General features: G+C 38.8%; 1 protein-coding gene across 1 annotated transcript in view; it reads left to right on the top strand.

Annotated features, from left to right (window-relative positions):
• Positions 1-16,929, top strand: part of CPXM2 (carboxypeptidase X, M14 family member 2) — a 98,846-nt gene that overhangs the window by 62,001 nt on the left and 19,916 nt on the right. The window contains exons 8-11 of the mRNA XM_042460996.1: positions 1,240-1,363; positions 4,142-4,338; positions 7,496-7,675; positions 12,914-13,211. Coding sequence (XP_042316930.1) covers positions 1,240-1,363; positions 4,142-4,338; positions 7,496-7,675; positions 12,914-13,211 — 799 coding nt within the window. The remainder of the gene's footprint in view (positions 1-1,239; positions 1,364-4,141; positions 4,339-7,495; positions 7,676-12,913; positions 13,212-16,929) is intronic.

The raw sequence follows: 16,929 nt of genomic DNA on the forward strand, positions 1-16,929 counted from the left end.
TCAGTTGTGGCAAAGAATGTGACTCAATAATGAAAGAGAATTTGTCATAAAATGGCCCCACAGCACTACAGTCTCTTGAAAAGATATAACTGACTTAGATCTGCCATCAACTGTTGTTCTGCCTTGAGCACTGTGTAAATTGAGATTGAATCCAATGAGTTGTTTTAGGGAATGTATGCATTTTTTGCCAGGATGGTAACAGAAGAAATAATTGCCACTTAGAACTCATAATAACAGTCTATTAACAAGTTTACTCTAGGCATGATTTATAATCCCTCTGGTTTTTAATAGCCGTGAAGGCATAATATCAGAAGCAGCTTTGTTTTTGCAAATACAAGCAAAAGGTGTGTGTGTGGGAGGGGAGAGATCAGTATTTCCCATTACGTAATATGCACTTCGTATTTTTGCAGCTTCTGAAATGAAATGTAAATACAAAATATGTCTGTCTTTACAGAATTCCTGCAAAATGCCCAGTGTCATTTTAACAAATGCGAAATAACAGTTAATTGTTATTTAGTGTTTCTTTAATGTTCATTCATGAGCATATCTACATGGGCCAATTACATTGGTCCCCCCCCACTCCTACTGTAACCTGTCTCCATGATGCAGCACCAAATCCCTAATTCACATGCAGATTGTCCTCTGCCCTATCCCTGTCTAAAATGGATTTTAAAAACCCTCACCTTTTTCTATAGATTTTTCAAGAAAATGTGGGGCATTCCATAGCATATATCCTACTGGACTGCCACCACTGGAGCAAGTTGCTCTCTCTGTCATAATATGGTACCTAGACACAGTAGCATCACTGGGGGTTGCAGAGAGTGTGGATAGCACTTGGTTACACCCTAGAAGGGGGAGTCACACCCTAGAAGGCTCCCATACACTACCTCTGTCCCATTTGTGCACACTACTCGATGCATGTGTGTGTATGTGTCACACCGTGCAAGTACTGTTCTGATGCACACACCACTGTGCTCCCGGCCATCACATGCACTTTTTTAGCCTCACGTGTGTGCTTCTTCAGCTGCCCCATATGTGCTTCTCTGCCCCATACACTCCCGTGCAGCCCGTGTGGCCTGACACCCTGCCGGAAGTTCCACCCAGGTGACACCCAGTGGAGGAGTGCCACTTCCCAGACATATAATTAACGGTAATAAGCAACCTACACAGGTAATCTAGCATGCACTGAGGCAACAGCTTGTATCTCTTGTATTCATTCCTTCTTTCTTCTTTTTACAGCTGATGAAAGTGGTGAATGAGATGTGTCCAAATATCACAAGAATTTACAATATTGGCAAAAGTCACCAAGGGCTAAAGCTGTATGCTGTTGAAATCTCGGACAATCCAGGAGAACACGAAGTTGGTTAGAATTATATTTTGACAAAATTAGAATCCAGCTAGAATTACAATCCAGCTAGTGTTGTTGTTATCTGAGAGTTAAAAATGATAATATTCCACTTGGCTACAAAAGTTAGCAGTGGGGGCATGTGCTTGTTAGTAGTCGGTGTTGAATATAAGTGGGAGGAATTCTAATGATACTTTTCTAATTAGAGAAAGAGAACAGGAATATAAATAGAAGCCATCCAAAATGTGGGATATGTACAATTCCCTGTTACTAATCATATATTCCTCTTTTGCAATTAATAAAGTGGAATAAACATCAATATTGGAAAATATGCAAAGAAAGGTCCTTTTTAGTGATGTCTTCTGCTTATCTGGAGAATTCACAGCAAGAGTTAGAAGATAGTTCTGTTCATTGTTATTACATGTCTTAGAAGCCTAACAATGTTGTATTTGTGCCAGTGGGAGGTGCCCTGTCATTGCTAATAGCAGACCATGTAGAAAAGGTGTTGGGGTTCGAGGGTTGTTTTTCGGAATAGCCAAAAGAAATTAGATTAGATCACATGCACCCCCTCAACAACCCTTCTTTTGGTTCAACATGCTGTGTTAATGAGTTTTCATGTTCACTTGAGGTCCATATTCGCTCAAGCACCAAGGAAATAGCCAGGAATTAAGGGACAGACCCTTCATAAGCATGTTATTTAGGCATGGTATGATATCCTATGCTCTGGTTAGGTCTAATTCACCACTACATTATAACTGAATACCTGTCAGTGCCAGAGTGGTGAACCTACATTCTAGATTTTTCTCTTCACTGGAACACGGAGTCCATGGAATGGAAGATGCCTTACAACTGATGCTAGTATGCCATATTACAAATACCCAGCTGACAACCAGTACAATTCACAGAGTACTTTTAAAAAGATGTAGAGAACTTAGGTACCAATAGCACAGAACACAGACTAAACATTCTTGCTGATGTAACACAGCAAAGTTTACAGAAGACATTGTAAAAGAAATAGGTCTGCAAATTCTGACTCCAACCAAGTGTAGAGGGGCAGGTAGTCCCTGTCAAACTGCTAGAAGTCATTTGTCAGGCATTAGACTCCAATGAATAAAGCATTGCTTAATGTTTAACTTAATGTGAAATCACTAGAAATTGTAACATTTTCTGTATCTAAGCAAACTGTTTTCTCAAATAAGTCTCTATCTTATTTAGGCCTTATGGCTAGTTTCTGATCTTACCCCTTCATCACTATAAGGACTTTATCACATGGGGGAATTGGGGGATTCAAAAGCCATTATCCAGGGAAAGTTGCACGATCACGTCTAAGATTATCACATGACGTCACAATTAGAGAGGCTAATAACCAGGGAATAACCAGCAACAAATCATTCACGGGGAAATCTTGTGAATGACTTGTTGCTGGTTATTCTCTATTTATTCCTGGGATAAGCCCTCTCTAATCACAATGTGTGTGATATTTGTAGCCATGATAGCACAACTTTCCTTGCTTTAGAATCCTCTGATTTTTCCATGTGTGATAAAGTCATAATAGAGAGGATTTAAAATGTCAAAAAAAATGGCAGGAATGGACCACTTGGCCACCTTTTAAGGTTGAGTGGGATAAGTGGCAAAGATTCCTTTGAACATATAAATAAGATCCTCTTCCCACCAAAAAACCCCCCAAAAAATAAAAAATAAAAAAGCAGTACAAAATTAATTGCTATAACAATTGAATTTTGGCCCAGCCTGAGTTCAGATCACAAAAGATGTCCTTCACTCTGCTTTGCTATCAATGCTTGCAAAAACAATGTTTACAAATTTTCTCATCCTTGGTGAGAAAGTGTATCTCACCACACTGAGACACACCATCAAAACATAATCAACAGCCATGACATTTTTGCATTTTGGGACATTTTTGCAGTATAGTCAGTTTATTTTGTACCAAAGCAACTACATTCTTCACTGGATAAATTACTCTCTGCACAAAACCTTTTGCAAAAAAGTTCCAGTATATGAAAACCATCAAAAGTTATGTGGTGACAAAAGATATGAATTCTTTGTTTTTGTGGGTAAAAATGAAATAAGCAAACATCAACACCCATCTTGGAAGAGGATACTTCTTTGGCACAATGGGAGATCCACTGGGGACTGGTTTTAGCACCAAGACTTCTAGCTGTTATCCCTAGTGTATGGTACTGAAGAAGTATAGAAAATATACTACGCTGGTATGTACCACTCAATTTTGTTTTGCTTAAGGGCCAGACCAAAAGATTTGTATTCCATAGCATTAAGCAAATGTTGAATCCATTTTTTTAGTGTGCTAGTCCAGAGTTTTAACAGTTACTTAAACATTATTATGTAACATGTTAGGAAACTTTCCAATTGACTTATTCCTACTACTGCTTTTAAAAGTATGCTTATGTCCCTTTTTGAAGAAAATCACCGTAAAAGGTAAGAAAATTTGAACAAAAGTACCTTCAAAATGCTTCAAGAGAGCAATTTAACCTCCCTGAAGTAATGAGAAGAAGTCACTAGTAAACATTACATGTTACTAAAGGAAAGTGACAATATTTAACAGTAACAAGTTACACTTATAATAAATGGTAGTATTATTACTTCCTCTAGGTTAGAAGTAATGTTTACTGGTGACTTTTTCCTCATTATTTAAAAATGCTTTGTTCAGACTATTCAAAGAGACTGTTGTTCAATTGTTTGGCCATTATCCTGTGTGTTGTTACTTCTAATGTGTTACTTTCAAACTTTGTGACACTTTTTTGTTTTGTTTTTGAACAGGCGAGCCAGAATTTCGATATATGGCAGGGGCTCATGGGAATGAGGTGCTTGGACGTGAGCTATTACTTTTGTTAATGCAGTTTATGTGCCAGGAATATCTGGCTGGAAATCCACGTATTATACGTCTTGTTGAGGATACCAGAATTCATCTTCTTCCTTCAATCAACCCTGAAGGATATGAGAAAGCCTATGAAGTAGTAAGGAGGATTGTTATTTTACTTCATTCCAATAAATAATCAGTTATGATATTTGATTAACTATGTTCATAATATTCCATAATTAGTTATGATTGATTGATACAATAGATACTCCTATAAAAGAACTGACAAACTATGTTCATAAAAATTCCACAATCAATTGCCTTGTCTATGGTAGAAGGAGGACAAGGTAGCTTGCAAATGGAAAGACTTTAATTAACTATGGTTCTCCCAGTAATTCAGTTAATCTGATAATTTAATCAAATTGCCAACCATTTCTTAGAACAAAAAGTGCTTCAACAGCATATTTTTCAGATTGAAAGTGGCCAGGGAAAACATTTAAAAAAGAATCTTTAGAAAGGGTTTTGCAGTTAAATGATATTGAACTTATTTCTCTTCATGTTGTAAGTGAGTTAATAACTCAAACTATATATAAACAACCCTGGTTTAATTGCCCTGGAACATCATTTTGCTTTCTTTTTATTACAACTTCACTGTTTCTTTCCATTAATTAATTATGCTGTTCATTAACATCTTGCTACCTTATTCATTTATAATAATTGTGTATCCAGCCACACACTTAGGCACAAGCTTGCAGCTAGCTTCACAAGTGGGCTTACATGTTATAGAAAATATGATGACCAATGTAGAGTTTCTGTCCCCCCATCAAATGGCAAAATTGCTTAGGAATGAATAGATATTCAAAAATATTCAAGCAAGTGTTGAAAAACATTAGTGTTGTTCTTCCCTAGCAGAAAGAGATAAATAAATCTGTCAGCACCATAATAATGAATCCTTGTCCCCTACTTGGGATGATCTCCCTTGTCGGTCTTACTGTAGCCAAATATAACAGAAACCTTGGCTACATAGATTGTAAAAAGCAGTGTCTGAATTAGAGTCACACCAATAGGCAAGTGTTTAAGAAGATTAAAAAGAATCCTGAGATACCAGTTAAAAGTTCCATTAAGACTGTTTTCTTTACCTTTGGTTGGTCTCCCTTGATGATCTTATTATAGCCAAACATGAAAGAAAGTTCAGATTCAAAAATGGTAAAAGGTAATGCTTCAATAGACAGAGCTTGTAATGCATTTTTTTTTAAAAAAGTAAATTGTTAGTGCTTAGGGATATAAAGAACAAATAATTTCTACAAGATTCTCTCCACTGGATGAGAACACAAAGATTTCCATGCAGTTCCTATTGTTGCTTTGGAAGTATTTGTGGGGAAATACATTTTTTTTTCTGTGCAGAAAACATACTTTCTGTTCATTTGTTTAGAGGAGTGTCAGTGTTTTAAGGGTTGTTTTTTTCTTCTGCCACTCAAGCATTGATGAATGGTTATTAGACCTATTGGATGTGATCAAAATGGATAAATTAATGCTATTGATGAATAGATAATCTACAGAGGAAATGGGGAAAGAGTGGGAAATATTAACAGAATATTACAAAAAAAATAGATGAAATGGATATAAATCAGGAAATAGTCAAAATATTAACATTCACAAAATAGCAAACAAAGATCTTAACTTAAAATAAGAAAGCATAAAGTACTGAATATGTCTTACATTCAAAAAATAAAGAAGTAGTTAAGCATAAACAAATAATCCACACAATTCAGATGGACTGTTGGAAGTTCTAATAGAAGATAAAATAGAATATATTTATAATAATTTACAGTGTCGGTTAATTGTACCTTAATTACAACCGATGAAGAAAATCCAGCAAATGCTTCGCTCAGCCAAGGACCAGAGAGACCCTCTTGCAGCCGCAGGAGTTTACCACATACCATGCAGCTGCGGACAAGTCTACATAGGGACCACCAAACGCAGTGTGCAAACCAGAATCAAGGAACATAAGAGACACTGCAGACTGGGCCAGCCAGAAAAATCAGCAGTAACAGAACATGCTACAAACCATCTTGGGCATAAAATACTGTTTGAAAACACTGAATTTCTGGACCATGCCAGCCACTACCATGTCAGGATGCACAGGGAAGCCATTGAAATCCACAAACATCTGGATAATTTCAACCGGAAAGAAGAAACCCTAAAAGTGAACAAAATTTGGCTACCTGTCCTGAAGAATAGCAAAATGAGGACTCAGCAAATGCAAATAGGAAACCACTCAGAGTCAGGGGCTTTCCCAGCAGATAATGGTCTGTTACAGACTGCCAAAATAAAGCTGCTTCGGGTCTCTTTGGAGGTATGCTGTTTAAATGATGCATGGGTCCTAAGAGTCCAGAGGTCGCGCCAAAGCCACACTCCATTCCTAAGCATTGGAGTGCAGCTTTTGGTGCAGCTTCTGGATTCTGAGGATGCATCATTTAAATAGCACACCTCCAAAGAGACCCAAAGCAGCTTTATTTTGGCAGTCTGTAACAGGCCAATGATCACCAATTAGCAGACATTAATCCTCGTTTGCATTAGCCTCCCAGCCTGAGGCCTCCCATCAGCACAGAACAATACACATGCAAATCACTCCTCCATTTCCAGGCTCACACAGTATATATAGACCCAACTTTTTCCAGGCAAGCATTCTCTGAAGATGCCAGTCACAGATGCTGGTGAAACGTCAGGAAAAAACTCATCTAGAACATGGCCACATAGCCCAAAAACCCCACAAAAAACTATGTATGCCAGCCATGAAAGCCTTCAACTGTACCTTAATTGTTTATGTATAATCATTTATGCATATAGTGGAAACATCTGCTGAATCCATATCTGAAATGTAATATCTTCTTAATAATAAAGAATAAATAATAAAAAAGAAAATGCATCTTTGTTTGCAATATGTTTAAAATATTGCCATTTTCATTGGCATTTGGGAGACTTGTTCTGTGTCTTTAAGAAGTAAAGACTGGGCTCCAATATTATAATTCTACTGGATTTGCCTGCTTTTGCCAGTGGAACTTGGTGTGTGTGCTTCTTTTTTCTCTCCTCATCCTCTTTAATGCCTTAAAGACTATTCTGGAAGGCTGGAAAAATCCTTGAAGTAAGTTTTGAGTGTCACAGAAGGAGGAAGAGGGACATTCTAATTTTAATTCAAAAGTGATAGTCCAGTGGAAATACACTGTTGGATCCTGGCCTCAGTTTGACACTAGAAGACCTGTTCAATTTTTGCTGCCATAAAAATGCTAAATAAATTGATCACTGCCTTACAGGGTTCAGAATTAGGAGGATGGTCTTTAGGTCGATGGACTCAGGATGGCATAGATATCAACAATAACTTCCCTGACTTGAATACTTTGCTTTGGGAAGCTGAAGATCGGAGGAAGGTTCAGAGAAAGGTCCCAAATCATCACATTCCAATTCCAGAATGGTACCTATCTGAGAATGCTACAGTAAGTAAAAGTGGCACCAAGAAAAGCACCATCTCTATACTGTATAAAGTGGTTAAAAATTGTCCTTCATTTTATTGGCAGAAACAAAATGGAGAGTGAGTAAACAATTTGTTTCTTTTAACAATACAAATCCTTGTTGGTCTTATTCTCACATACAGTGATGAGGAGACACAAAACTATTTGATGAGGGGATATTTCATGGCACTCCCAAAATGAGAATCTTTTGCACAAATCAAGCAAAATTGTGCAATGTCACAACTGTGTCAGAATAATGAAGGTTGCTCCTCTGTTGGTCTTTAGGGATTAGAAGCAATGGGCAGGGTTTTGGCATATTTGTTAACCATGTGGTAGTCATTCTGGGCTTGCTGCCTTTGTAGACTTTGCTTCTCAAAAGAGGACTCCTTGCTTAGGACTCTAAGGCGGGTTACAGACCGCCGAAATGTTGCTGCATCCGGGAACCGCAGCAGCCAAATGGTGTGGTTTCTGACACAGCAAAGAAGGAGCACGAAAACTGCGCTCCTTCTCGCTCCCTGGAAGAGACGCCGTGAGGCGCTAATCGCGCACTCGCGGCGTCACTTCCGAGGCGCGATGTGTGGACACAGAGCGTCCGTTACGTCAAGATGGCGGCAGCTTGTTGTCTATGGGTGCTGAGCATTTTTCCCCAGTGGCTGAACACAACCATTTTGAGGTAAAATGAGGAGAAAGCGCTTAAATAAATCCTGCTTAAGGGCTATTATTTCAGACAACATAGCTACCATTTTTATAATACATTAATTTAATTTGGTACTTCTTTCTTTCTAGCTGTTTACTATTCCATTTTCTTTAACAAAACTCCCAGCAGTCTAAAGATATTAGTGTATACTAGCAGTGTTTGGAATATAGACTGCAAAAGTTTAGCAGTGTCCCTGTTTTTGCCTTTGTGGAAGATGACTGATAGAGAAAGAGAAAGGCTGTCCTTTATAATCAGAGTACTCCTATCAGGTGTCAGTGACAGTTGTGTACATAACAGTGTAGCTGAGGAATGTGGATGAATTTCTTAACACTGTGGCCTGCTAGAAACACAAAACTTCTAATATGCTAGGCTTAGGCTGTCCAGGCCCTTTTACCTGTCTTTTCTCCTCTCATGCATTGAATGTTTGCCCACATCTCCTTTTTTTAGAGCCCAAGGTACAGCAATACATCTACACTAAATCTTACCATAGTTTGGTTGGAGTTGCTCTGACCTAGGCTGGTGAACTGCTAGTGTTGTATGCACATGTACGCCAGTGATTGCATAATTTTTTGTCATGATGTAACATCCATATTCAGTTCACAGTTTTGTAGACAGTTTCTACATGTATAACCATGTCACATGTAGTTGTGCCATTATATAGTTATGGGGTGCCAACAACAAGACATTTCCAGGTTATGATGACCCGAAAGCAAACCTATTCTGGGGTTTTCTTGGCAAGATTTGTTCAGAGGGGGTTTGCCTTTGCTTTCATCTGACTGCTTTATCACACTAGGGGTCAAACAGGATTTAAATGAGAGTTAAACTAGAGAAAACCAGGAAATGCCTGATGTTTATCACATGACATTCCTGGTTTTCTTTAGTTTAACTCTCATTTAAATCCTGTTTGCCCCCCTAGTGTGATAAAACAGTCTGGCTGAGAGCATACAACTTGCCCAAGGTCATCCAGTGAGTTTCCTTGGCCGAGCTGAGATATGGACTATTGTTTCAAGAGTTGTACTCCAATGCTCAAAACTCTACACCATGCTGGCTTTCTTTTCTTTGAATGCCTATACTATATTTCGAAATGCTCAACTGCAATTTTAAGTTACTGCAAGGCTAGAAATTTGGGAACTTAAAGAAAATTTAATTAGAAGGAGAATTTTTATTCAGGAGGGCAATACTCACATCCCCCCCTCCCATTGCTATATTCCTGAGTTATACCTTTTTGAATGGTGCCTAACTCCTCATCAGTATCTTCATTGTACCACTTGATGGTACAAAGCTACCATTTCTAGGTGCTTTTAAGCAAGGCCTCCTTATTCCTCTTCAGACTTACCATGTGTCATATGGATGGTGGCATCTATTATTTATGTTGTAAAACATCACAAATTAATATTTATTAAAACATAATAATAGCTTACCTTACAAGACTGTATGACTCCTGTAACATGCATGTTGCAAGTATTACAGCTGGATAAATGACGTCATTTCATACCTGAAAACACTACACAAATCATAATGCCAGTGACGATTATACCACACACTTTCTGAAATGTTAATTGTTATATTTATCATCAAAGCACACACTTTGCATAATACATGCCCAAGAGGCTTAACTACCTCTGTAAATAGTTTTCATCATCAAGAAAATAGCTTCCTGTAATTCAAGCCTATAGAAGTTACATTTTAGATTGCAATTCCCAGAATCCTCTCGCTAGTAATGGCTGAAGGATTCTGATAGTTTTACTACAAAAATTATTTTTTCTGAGCTCTGTCTGCAAAGGCTTTCTTTTGCCTCTGTTACATTTTCTTTAAAATAACAACAACAACATAAAGATGTACTGATCTACTGCTGCTTTTTAGTCATTTTGAGCTTTTGTGTTGGGTTGTGCATTTAACTTGGTTGTAGTCTTTCAGTTTTTAATTAGTTTAGTATGCATGTCTGCGTGATTTTACTCTTGCATATTGCTCTGGATACAATAAGTGCAAAATATACAATAAGAGAATATATGTGTTGTTGTTGTGTTTCTTCAAGTTGATTTTACTTATGGCAACCCTAAGGCAAACCTATTGTGGTGTTTTCTTGGCAAGATTTGTCCAGAGAAGAATTGCCATTCATAAGATTTTCACTGCCTTCCCCTGAGATTGAGAGCATGTGACTTGCCCAAGTTCACCTAATGGGTTTCATGGCCAAGCTGGGAATCAAATCCTGATCTCCAGAGTTGTAGTTCTGTAGTCAAACCTCACCAAACCTCAGGTTAAAACAGACTGCACCAATCACTCTGATTTTGATATCTGTTTCAGAAATAACCATTAAAGTTACATAGAAATCTCCCCCAGGAAATGTGATTGTAGAGGGTCCCGGAGGCCTGCTGCCTGCAGCAATGGCAGGGAGGAGCTCAACATTTGATGAGCCCCAGTGGGATTAGGCCAAGGGTTTCAGCAAGTAGTGCAAGGCACTGTGATGCCACATGGGGGGCAGGGAAAGAGGCAACTTACTGTAAGGCTGGCACAGCCCTCCAAGCACCCTCTTGGAATTTCAGAAGTGCATGAGCATTGTATGAGCATTTGTCTCTTCCTGATCCTGCTCAGTTTCATCCTGGTTTTATTATCCTGGTCTCTGCTTCTTAATCCTGGCTCAGTCCTGGATAAGATTTTCATGAATTTTGTAGTACCTGTATACAGTCTTGTCATCTTGAGTTCTTCTCATTTTCAAATGAGAAGACAATATTCCTTATCTCCTCAGATTTGTTGTTAGCTTGTCTAAGGTTGACAACTCATGGTGACCCTATGGATGAGACATCTCCAAGCCCCCCCCCCCCCCCCCCCCCCCCCACACACACACACAGACACAGCTCTGCTTAGGCATGTAGATTCAGGCCTGTGACCTCCCTGATTGTCTAGCTATATGGCATACAATCTGCCTCTCTTTTGGCTTCCCTCCACCTTTCCTAGCATTATTGTATTTTCTAATGTCATGTGACCAAAGTACAACAGCCTCAATTCAACCATCTTGACTTTCGTGGTGAGTTCAGGCTTGATCTATTCAAGACCCATTTGTTTGTTTGTTTGGGCTGTCCATGGTATTCTCAGCATTTTTCTCCACCACCATATCTCAAATAAGATGATTTTCTTCTTACCTGCTTTCTTTTCTGTCCAGGTCTCATATCCGTACATGTTGATGGGGAGTACAATGACTTGGACTATTCTAACTTTATTTTTCAGTTGTATATCTTTATTCTTTGGGATCTTGTCTAGTTCTTTCATTGCTCCTCCTCCCATTCTTAATCCAGGGCTTCCAGATTCAAAGATGAGCATCTTCAAGGGGTGTGTAACCTTAACACAAGCTGAATCCCTGTTCCTTGTTTTGCTTTTCAACTGACCAGGAGCACCTCTGTCTCATCTGGACTGAGTTTCAATTTTTTCTCCATCATCCAGTCCATTACTGATGATAAGCAGTGGGTTCCATTCAGCAGCTACATATTAGTTGCTGATGTGCCACAGTATATAGCTTCTGTCCATAATCATAGTGGACCATTGAATTCTTTGGTCAAAAATACTCTTAGTGCAACCTGGGGATAAACAGATTTAATTTCATTTTTATTTGGATTTTAGAAAGAAAAGTCATATCAGATAGCCATTGTTATGTGAGGCAATCACTTTCTATAACAATATGGAAAAAAGTAAATTAAATATCACAAATGTTTATTGTCAGTAGTGTCTGCATGGGTCAGTATATTCCAGGAGTAGCTTGGCATGTACTAGCCTTGGAGCTGCCCCAATCTGTCCCCCTTTATCTGAAGCCCTCTGTTCCAATGTTGGATGGCTGTTCCAATGCATGCACTGCTCTGCAATGTCAGGTGGCTGTTCTGATACAAACCCTGTGTGGCTGCCACTTCTGTGCATCCCTCACTCTGAGGTCAGAATGAGGCACCCAGCTTCAGTCACATGGCAGAGTGCCTTGTCCTGACATCACAGCAAGTGATGCATGTCAGCAGCAGCCACACTGGGTGGCATAGCGTCGTGTACATGTAAATAGTCTCCAGATATTGAGTCAAAAGGATCTGGATCTTCCAAAAAAAAAAAAAAAAATCTAGAGCAACTAATGACTTTTTTTTTTTTTTACTCCTTTATAGGGGGGTATAACCCAGGTTTGATGCTGGACATGCCAGAGATCATCCAGAGTCAGGGACTGAGCCTTGCCTTGTCTGAATTCTGTGCCCATAGGATGAGGGCAGACCATTTTATTTGGCTCATGCCAAAAAACAGGGCCTTCTTAGGTTCAATTAAACCAGCATTGCTGTTGATGTTGGCAGTGCTCCTAATATTCAAGAGCCCAGGATACTTATGCTTAGGTTGAATCCTGGTTCCAGATATAGTAGAAAAGGTTCCCACTCATTTAAAAAAATCAGCTTCATTTTTGCCATTTGTTTGACAAGCTTGTGGTAATTGTTCCATGGTAAGGATTCCCCGAGGTGGCTTAATTGTTTTTCTTCACTCCCTATTTTTGCCTCTCCTTTCACTAGGTGGCAGTTGAAACACGAGCAGTAATAGCATGGATGGAAAAAAATCCATTTGTGCTTGGGGGCAATTTACAAGGAGGAGAACTCGTTGTTGCTTATCCTTACGATATGGTCCGGTCCACATGGAAAACTCAAGAGCATACACCAACTCCAGATGATCATGTTTTTAGGTGGCTGGCATATTCCTATGCTTCCACTCATCGGCTAATGACAGATGCTCGAAGGAGAGTATGCCATACAGAGGACTTCCAGAAGGAAGATGGTACTGTAAATGGAGCTTCATGGCATACCGTTGCCGGAAGTAAGTATTCCTTTAAAAAAAAAAACTAGTAGAGGTTGAGTCTCCCTTAGAATTCCAAAATCTGAAATAATCCAAAATCTAAAATTGTCCACCTAGATGGATGAGACAATGATAACTTTGCTTTCTTATAGTTCATTATACACAGACTTTGTTTCGTGCGCAAAATTATTTAAAATATTATGTATAAAATTACCTTTAGACTATGTTTATAAGGAGTATATGAAACACAAATGAACTTCATGTTTATACTTGGGTCATCATTTATATGCAAATATTCCAAACTCTGAAGAAAAAAAACCAGACTCCAAAACACTTCTGATCCCCAGCATTTTGAATAAGGGAGACTCAACCTGTAAAAACTTTCTAAAAGGTCATACTTGTTATTTTTCTCTTACACCATCACTATAATGGCTGTCACCCACCTACACAGAATGGAAACAACACTCTAATGACTGTGTCCTTTTGTGTTTTGCAAGATGTCCCTGGATTGACACTGAGCTGTCAGATTTTCATCACCAAGGACTCATTTTCTGTTAGTGCTCTCCATGGTTCATACCTGTTTCTTTTTATAGTGCCATGGATTTGAGTGTCACTTGGCCCAGGTTAAAGAGAGAAATTCAAGCATCTGTTACAGTACTTGTGTGAATTGAATGGATGTAATTTTTAAAAGAAAGCTATATAACCCACTGAAGTGTTTCAATAGCAAGAAAAACTTTGTGTGGGATCAAAGATGGACAAGATGGGGTAGATGGGGAAATAAGCCAGAAAAGAAAATAAAAGAAAAAGAAAAAAGAACAAGCAAGGACTGAGGGAACAGAGGAGTTGTAGGTCCAGATGATACATAGCAAATAGTAGCCCTCTTTTGCTTGAAGGGTCTGTAAGTATTAGCTTTGCAGATACAGTGTTGTATCTTGTGAATGCTGAAATAGACAGATAATTTCAGTGATGTGGTGCCCATTCTGGTTAAGGGGTGAGAAAGGTACAACAGACAATGATAGTCAGAGTCAGGGGTGCAGCAGCCACCACATAAACATGTATGTGCACATGGACAAGGACACAGATGCCCAGAGTCATTGTATACTTTGAAGATCTCTCTAATGTGAGTAATCCCTCCAATGATGATGAACACAACTATTCTTCACACTGTTCCTGGGGCCAATTTGTCATCTGGGGACCATTTGCTTGGTGATGAGTCTCTCCATTCTTAGGCTACTTCTCAGATGACAGACACACTGTTAGGATGCTCTGGGGCTAACCAAAAGCCTAATTAGTCTAGCAGAACCTGTTAGAACAGATTTTGAGATCTATAGGTTATCCCCACAACACAATGAGACACAATGCCTTGTGAAGTGTTCACACATTTTTCTACATTTCATTGTGCTACAGCCTGGGATCAAAGTGCATTTAATTGGCAAAATATCTATCTCTCATGAACAGAAAGCTCCCTAAAAACACCCTTCAGTATGTTATTGTAAAACGGAAAGAATATAGCAAGATGGCCATCTTCTAATGACTGGGTAAAAAAGCTGGGCGGCAATGACAGTGACATTTTAATCAGAATAATAAGGGCATTAATCAGAAAAGCCACCAAGAAGCCAGTAGTAATGCTAGAGGAAGTGGGAAGATTCAAACTGGAAATGGCAGAGATATTCACAACTATGCTTAGACGTTCCACAAAGCTGGGCTTCATGAGAAAGTGGCAAGGAAAAAAAAGCACATTTCTGAAACAAACATGTATCAAAGCCTGTTTGTGGAGTTTGCCAGAAGGCATGATGAGACCAAAACTGAACTTTCTGGCCTTGTTGCAAAACTCCGAAAGGTACAAAGTCAACACTGTCCATCACCCTAAGACCAACACCCCCATATTGAAGTATGCTGGTGGTAGTGTCATGGTGTCGGGATGCTTTTCCCTTGGTAGGGAGTGAGAAAGATGGATGGAGTCCAATATAGGGCAATTTTATGGGAAAATCTGTTTCAGGATAGAATAGATATGGGGTGGTGGTAGTGGATGAATTAATTTTCAAGCAAGGCAATGGTTATAAATATACAGCCAAAGCAACACTGGAGAGGTTTAAAAAGAAGCTCAATGTCTTAGAATCACCCAGTCAAAACCCCAATCTTACTGTGGCAAATCTGTGGCAAGAACTGAATGTTCAGCAACGATTTACAGCACTTTTATCAAAAATAATGGGCAAAAATCTGTAGGATCTAGATACCCAAAATTGATAGAGGCTCTCATCTCAGCCAAAGTGCTCCTACCCAACCAGGTTAAATGCTTATGCAACCAACAAGTGCCAGTTTGTCATTGTTTAATTGTTTGTGACATAATTAAATCTATTTTTCACCTATGTAGTGTGAAATATCCTGTGTACCGCAAGTGATAACAATTTCAGTTTAATCCATTTCAAATCAGGGTGTAACACCACAAAATGTGAAAAAGTCTAAGAGGTGTGTGTGGTGTGTGTGTGTGTGTAAATAATTATTGCAATACTCTGGATAATTTGTACATTATATTTTAAAAAGTAACATATCACATACATTTAATTAGAACAGAGCCATTTGAAATTGCAGTGATAAAAAGGCTCACATGTATAAATTAAAATGGCCCTATATCTAAATGTGCAAACATTTATGTGATATTAAGAAAGCAACCAAAGACTGCTGAATATTGACTGTGTTGTCAGAAAGACAATCAGATGGTTTGGGTTACAGAGACTGCTTCTTTCTTACGTTTAAAGGTCTTTCTATACTCTTTTCCTCCAATGGTATTCTGAGTATTCAAAAATTACAATTGATCTCACTGGTTCAATCAATAACACCCAACTCTTTCTCCCCTATGTAGCAACAAAAGAAAAAAGAGACATTCTGTAATGTGTTTGGTCTACAGATCAATCTGGAACCAGTTAGGAGCACATTAGGCTACAAATAGGCCTTGGCAGATATTGCTGTAAGTAGAGTCCTCCCAAGCACTACAGAGATTTTAAACTTTGTCCTTTAAATTTGCTTTTCCGTGACTCTCATAATAACCCCCTCCCTCCCAAAAAAGTGTAAAAACACCTCAGTGAATTTTGTGTGCTTTAAGCCATCTCTTCCTGACCTATAATTAAAGGGTCACTCAGTGGTTTGTTGTTGTTATTGGCAAATGCCTTCAAGTCATTTCTAACTTACGATGATGACCCTCAGATATTCCTAGGTAATTAAAAGATAAAGGGTACAGGCTTCTTTGATAAATTGGCCTAGAATTTGCACATACAGATTTATATGTGAGTCTGCAAAGCTGGAATTGCTACAAATAATTCAAATTTCAGGAAAGCATGTAGAAACAATAGTTAAAATGGATGTATTGCTGAACTAAAGCAACATATCTAACTGACAGATCTCTGGCAGGTTATTCCACGACCAGGACTTGACTGAAGAAAATGTCCTCTGGATAACAGTTGTCTGCCTAGTTTTGGCTGACAGATATTCCCCAGAGGTCTTGAGTGTAGAGGATGGATTATGTGGAAGATGGTGATCTTACATCGGGACCAAGTAGGAACTTAAAAATAACAGCCAACACATAGTACCTTGCCTGAAAGCTAGGTGACAGCCAGTGGATTGATTTAAATCATAGGAGCTTATCACTCATCTTTTTAAACTGGCTCCAGCCCCCCAGGCCAGGATGCAGGATGACGGCGGGGATTATCACTTACTAAATTGCTGCCGAACCACCAGCCAC

The sequence above is a fragment of the Sceloporus undulatus genome, chromosome 3 (assembly GCF_019175285.1).
Source record: "Sceloporus undulatus isolate JIND9_A2432 ecotype Alabama chromosome 3, SceUnd_v1.1, whole genome shotgun sequence".
Classification (NCBI taxonomy): domain Eukaryota; kingdom Metazoa; phylum Chordata; class Lepidosauria; order Squamata; family Phrynosomatidae; genus Sceloporus; species Sceloporus undulatus.